The sequence below is a fragment of the Suillus discolor genome (genome assembly GCF_016758755.1).
Source record: "Suillus discolor strain FC423 chromosome Unknown F5147scaffold_754, whole genome shotgun sequence".
NCBI lineage: Eukaryota > Fungi > Basidiomycota > Agaricomycetes > Boletales > Suillaceae > Suillus > Suillus discolor.
In genome coordinates, this window is record NW_024542001.1 from 1 (window position 1) to 6405 (window position 6405).

A 6405-nucleotide genomic window follows, 5' to 3' on the forward strand; every position below is an offset into this window, starting at 1 on the left:
GTCCAAGCGACACGAATGAGCTCACTGATGTGTTCATTATCATACGTTGGCTGATAAGCTACATCGTGGTAAGTCTGTGTGTGGCTTAACATTAGATCCAACTTACGACATTGCTAATGTATATCAACAGAGCCATTGCGATGGTTAGCTGAACAATTCCCCGTGCGAAGTGTTTGAGTGCGGTTCCTAGGCGATGTGGGGTCGCATGATTGTCCCATTGGCGACTCCAGACAGAGATAATGGCCTCTGCATCATTCTGTGATGTTGCCCCAACAATTACACTATAATGTGCATCATCGTAGGTCTTACAATCTGTTAGACATATGTCATCTTATTCATGGAAAGAGCGTACTGTCACAGTTTGCACTCGCGCCTTGTTTGCATGTTTTAACACTTGCTTAAGTGTACCCTTGTTCTTGTCAAAAACGTAGATGACTCCTGCGTCACTGCCTCCAACCACTACGTCTGTATTTTCGCCAAACATTACCTGCTTAGGAAATGTCTTGACAGGGTTGGTATTGTAGGTTCGGATGCACACTCCGTCATCCAGTCGGTGCAAGCTGAATCCGTTCATCACATTGTCGATGAGGAATAATGTTTGAGTGATGTCTACGGAGGCATGTCTGCTTTGGTGAAATTGTAAGGAACGCCAACTATATCCAATTATATCACTGACATCAGCGGTCCAGCATTGTGTGTAGCAACAATAACTCCATCTGTGCCGTGGAGCTGATGCCTAGTACGTAGTCAGAATCATTTTGAGGATAGCTATATTGAACTACACCTCTCCATCATACATGCCAAAGACCAATATGTGTCGACTGTTGGTGCGATTGAAGTTAATCATGCGTGGGATCGTCGTAGAGAGCTCAATGCTGAAGATAGGAACTAATGGACCCTTGAAGTCAAATGACCAGACTTGAACATGTTTGTCGTGTGTCCCAGTAGCAATTTGGGTGTCATTCCCATAATGATCATAGGCAAGACACATAATCTCTTTGCCTGTGCCAATTCTTCTTGATATTTTGGCGTCAAAGTCTTGTAAACCTTCGCCATGCTGTTGCCAAATGCCAATGAAGCCCAGTCCTGTACCGTAGCACAATGTCTCGCACGTCACCTCTTGGCGGGTGATCCAGCATGCGCATGTTACGGGATCCGCTGGATTTTGAATGCCTACGACGTGACGAGGAGTTGGGAGCTGAAGTCGCTGTTTGAGGTCCCAGACCCTCATGCCATCCGAGCCTAGTCCCTAGTGAGTTTCGTTGTAGGCTGACATATACAAAACTCACCCCCGCTTGCCAATAGAGTGCCTTTACTTGAGACGGACAGGCAATTAATCGCATTTTTGTGTCCAACGAGATGCCCTTCAAGGCGATATTCCTTGTGATCGTTCGTGCATAGCAAAAACATCGGTGGTCCGTGATGTAAGTCAATCCCTTATATGTTGACGGTCTTTAACGGCTGACCACACAATTACACCAGCGCAGATGGATATACAATAACAACGCTTGGCGGCAACATCTCCTTGGCAACTTTGTTCTCCCGTCAGGCGCTTGTTTCACGATCAGACACTATTCTAATCATTTGTGATAAAGAATCACTTGAGTGTTCGGACAGTCAGTCATGTCTCATACATCTGTGCCCGTCCCTGCTTTCCATCAGGCAAATGGTCCTCCACAGTCGCTTCCATTGTTGACATATCACACAGAATTACTTTATCCGACTACTTTGTTTGTCTTGATATCCTCGCAAGAAGAGATATCGTTTTCTACACTTAGGGGACGCTGTCTTCTTAGATAGATGATCTATAGATAAACACCTACAAAATCAAAAATCTCCACGGTCAGTGATTCAGACAAATACCAATGACTGATAACGTGGTTGTTCGTGGGTGGCTGTTTACACTTCCCCAAGCTATGTTCAGACAAAAATACTTCCTGTGAGGTCAGTAGCAATACCAGTCAATCCAACAGTATGGACGCAATAGAAAATAAAATAAACAGAATGTAGTCAGCCCAACGGTATGGTGATGACAAAAAGAAATTGATTCACTCCAATGGTATGGCAGTGTTTAGAGAACAGAGAAAAGTCAGCCCAACAGTATGGTACTGAAAAAAAAGAAATAGATTGATAAGGGAAACCCTTCCTTCAGTAACAATGCTTCTTGTAATAAATTTACTACAGAAAGTCGTGCGAAATTATAGCAATCACCCCCTCAGCACAAACAGGTAGAATCAAAGGTCAGGACTAATCAGTGATCAGTAGAACTCTTAGTTCACTATTGAACCTGCTGCCAAGGAACTCACGATGAGTATTAAACAGAATCAGGAACGGACGTCCTTGGATTTCAGTACCAAGTCCCCTATTCAACAACTAAAGTCTAGCAGACAAAGAAAACCCTGGCTCAGTATCACTACTCAGATGAGTGAGGTCAAGCGTCACTATCAACTTCTGAAGTCTTCCCACTAAGCCGGTGCTTAGATGGATGTAAAGACAACACAAAGATCTTGAAACAAATTCAGACAATAACACTGAGACGTGAATGAACTGAACAGAAAAAGAGACAAATGAAAAGAAACAAACAAACAAAGAAACAGAAAAAGAAAGAGAGAAAGAAGAAAGAAAAGAAAAGAAAAGAAAAGAAAGAGACTAGAGGTTCACCAGTAGAAAATCAAAGAAAAAGTTTGCTCACTGTTGAGCACAGTGAGCTCAAGATATTTCACAGTTGTTGACGATGAGCTAAAGGTATTGCTGGATGTTGCTTACAATGACCTCTCAGTTAGTTGCTTAACAGCTCTTGTCACTGTTGTTGATACTGATCACACTTCACACTCAAATTTATTTTGTGGGGCTTAAAAGTTCCCTGTATGCTTTTTTTATTGGCAAAAAGTGGGGTCTTATATAGATAAATTATGGTGGCTGTGTTACTATTTCCCACGTTCTAAGGGGAATAGGCTTAGTCAGATTGTACCAATACTATTTACTGTAGTCATGTGCTTTATAATTTGTGTCATCAAGCTTTAGTCATCTCAAAAAGGTTGCTTTGTCATGATTTGGTTTAGGGTCATAGGTCACCTGACTGTTAGAGTCATATAACTTAGTATCATGTGACAAATATTAAGTAACAGACTGATTATGTTATTTGTTGGTGTCTTGTTATAATGTTACTTTATTGACCGTAGAAATGACGCGAGCCGTGTATTTAGAGTGTTAAGAAAGTTCCCACAAGGCAAATTATGCAAGAACTATTTTACACTGTTACTTGACATGTGTGGGATTCAGTCTGAGTCATTGTTATTGCTGACTAAGCAGAATTTACCGCAAAATTAAATATACAAGAATATTCAGCCTATCTGAGTCTGTCTGAGAAAATGAAAATACTATCTGAACTGCAGTCTGAACCATAAAGTAAAGGAAGATTGTTCATAATGATTTCTAGGGTATCGGGCTCGTGAGAGAGCATTAGTCATCCATGCACCGAACCGGTTTGGTGCAGGTCAATGCGTTCTTCCTCCTCCTTTGCGTATCTTCACTGGCACATCGTTTCGTACAACCACACCTATCTCTTCTCGCCCTTCCACTCCCAAAGTCACCAAAGCAGTTTCCTTCTCAGCCGAGCATGTGTCGCAGCTCGGTGAGCTAGACCAGTTGTCCATGTGCTCTTCCATCACGTCCATGAATTCCAATACATCGAAAATTCTCAAACCAGAGGGTGAGGCAGGGCGTCCGGGTCATGGTGGATATAACTTGGAAGATACACTCCATTGGGATGCTCTTCGCTTCAAACAGTTCAAGGTAAGATATAGTAAATTATCGATGCATTCCTATGTATATTCATGATATTCATGACGTTAGGAGTCCGTTCACCGATCTATCAACAAGCATTGCGACACTCGCAAGAGCAAAATGCACCAATTACCTACTGCATTGATTTCTGTTCAGAACGATGTATGTCTATGAAATCTACACTTCTTTTTAACTTACTTCCATTTGAGGTCATCGCACACTTTCCTGAATTACATGACTATCAAGACTGTTGGCCAGTGGGAGATGTAATTCAGATGCAACTTAAAAATCTCTCTGCCAAGGAACGACAAAAAGCAACTAAGAAGAAATAGATGGAAGTGGAATTAGGAAATAGTTTGATCATGAGTGGTATCGGATTCATTTCATTGTATATTGTACCAACCGAATATTGTCCTGCTGCTTCTTACAACCCCCGTGATACCGGATATTGTTGTATCATCTATTTGGCCTATTAAGTGAGCAAGTCTTTTCAAATAAATTGTGGAAATGCTGACTCGTCTTCTAAGACAAGATGTCCTGTCTGATGACTTTTGTTTCCTCCCATCCTGACGATGATGATCCTGATCCATCTGTCGAGTCATACTCCCTCCATGAGCTTCGTCCTGTGCACACATATCCACCCCAGCCTATTACAACCTCAGTTCACGCTTACCCACCCAAGCCTGCTGCCCTGCCCAATGAGGACTTTGTGATGTCGCTATATAACCCCTGGGAGACCGTCCGTAGGCCAAGAGATGATGATATTGATCGCGTCAGCCTTACAATATCTATGTATTTGTATCCCAGCTAACAAATATTTAGCCTACCAAGGTCCTTTTTAAAGAAGTTGATCAGTCAGCTAGGCTGCGCGATAACGTTCGTGAACTACAGTACAGCAAACATGAACTGTTACTCCGAAAGCGCTATGCTCAGGTAAGGTGTTGTTTCAAGTAGCTTATGTTCTTGTCTTACTCGCCTCCAGAGAAATGCCAACTTGCGGGAGTCGGAGATGCAATCAGTCATTGATCAGTATCGTCAGAAACTTGAATCCCTTGAACTCGAGAAAGTCGAGGCCATTACCTCATTGGAGCAGCAGCACCACAACAAAATTGTCACACTCCAGGTAAACCAACTTTATTTAACAATGTGGACTGTCGTAACATTCATGTGTAGAACCGGATGACACTTGGCATTGATGAAGTACAAAATACTGCACACGTGGAGCGAGATCATGTATTGGCAGAGAAAGAGGCTGTATATCTGCGCGAGACTGCCATAGCAGAGAAAAGATGTTGGTTGAAAACGAGATGGAATTGACCCGCTTGACTGCTCAGTATAATTTCAAGAATGCCTCACTGGATGTGCGTATCATAATGTGAGCGGGATGAGGTTCTGATAATTTTACAGAGTCAAATCCGACAAGCACAAGTTGCAGTGTCTGTGTCACCACCTGCATGGCGTCATCTCACAGGTAAAAAGCCTATCGCCACATGCACCAACATAATCGGGTATTCGCCAGTAAGGCAATACTTGTTGCACCTCCATATTATAACTCATCACACTTTATTTCCCAGATTCTTGATGAGGATTCAGATTCTCCTGTAGACGAAGAGCCTCAGATCGCCGGCAGTGGTGACGCTGGACGTCCCCTGACATCATTATTGGCGGATGTTCCGATCGAGAATGCCACGGTCGGAATGCTCGTTGAGGCACTCGCAAAGTCTCTTCAGCGTCAACAAATTACTTTCCATCCTGGACCTCGCTCTAGACGTAAGAAGGCTGACTGCCCTGTAGAATATTTCACTGATGTTCAACATCAAGATAACAAGGTGCGCAACTCGCTCTTTCTGATGACATCGCTAATACCACATCAGGTGAATGTCCGCGAGCTATTCAAAGCGATGTTCCATCTCACGAAAGATGAGGACTATATGCTTATAGTGGGGCATCGTGGGAAGCCGTCACATCTTTCATAGACGGTATGGGTCATGGTCCAGATCCACTTACGCTGCAGTGGGATATAATGGCCACACACAAATCAGATTGGAACCAATGAGTCACCGACATACTCTTGTCTATCTATATATCCATGGAGGAGAAGAACCACTGGTCCGCAAGGTCCCATCAGTCAATCACAAACGATATCATATTAAAATTTGATCAATGTCGCAAGTGCTGGAGAAAGGCCCAGCCTCTCCTCCGCAATGATGGCACTTGTGAGAGTATGCAAGAAGTGGGAGATCGTTTGGTAGATCGGACAAACGAAAGACTGCGACTGGCTAGGGTCCTGACTCGTAGGGCAACAGTAAGTCATTTTTTTGGTTTTGTTGTTGATCGAGTTGTTAATAGTTGAGTTGCTCCTTAGAAGTTCGAAACTTGCCGAAAGGTCACGTCAACCCTGCTCAGTGATCAGAAAGTGACGGGAAAAGATGATCTACCTGTATGGGTGTATTTGAACTCCATTGTGGAGACACTGGGTAAAGATGGGATGAGCTCTGACGAGAGTGACGTCGATGACTGCGAAGTTCAGGCTCTTCGGTTGAAAAGCATGCCGTGGAGAGCTGATTTCAGTCATGAGATGAAAAATTGTTGACGCACAATGTTTCGCAGGTGCTGCAA

The 6405-nt window shown here is 43.2% G+C and overlaps 2 protein-coding genes across 2 annotated transcripts; one reads left to right on the forward strand and one right to left on the reverse strand.

Annotated features, from left to right (window-relative positions):
• Positions 1-91: 91 nt before the first annotated feature.
• On the reverse strand, positions 92-1410 carry F5147DRAFT_785027 (WD40-repeat-containing domain protein; the record flags this gene model as incomplete). Its single annotated transcript, XM_041442892.1, has 5 exons — positions 92-304; positions 353-623; positions 677-736; positions 798-1242; positions 1290-1410. 5 exons carry the CDS (start codon positions 1408-1410, stop codon positions 92-94), a joined length of 1110 nt encoding a protein of 369 aa, XP_041283991.1.
• Positions 1411-3675: 2265 nt separating this feature from the next.
• On the forward strand, positions 3676-5762 carry F5147DRAFT_785028 (uncharacterized protein; the record flags this gene model as incomplete). Its single annotated transcript, XM_041442893.1, has 10 exons — positions 3676-3795; positions 3856-3948; positions 4319-4558; positions 4609-4719; positions 4769-4909; positions 4960-5040; positions 5121-5147; positions 5194-5304; positions 5361-5615; positions 5661-5762. The coding sequence occupies 10 exons, from the start codon at positions 3676-3678 to the stop codon at positions 5760-5762; spliced, it is 1281 nt and encodes a 426-aa protein (XP_041283992.1).
• Between the last annotated feature and the right edge of the window lie 643 nt (positions 5763-6405).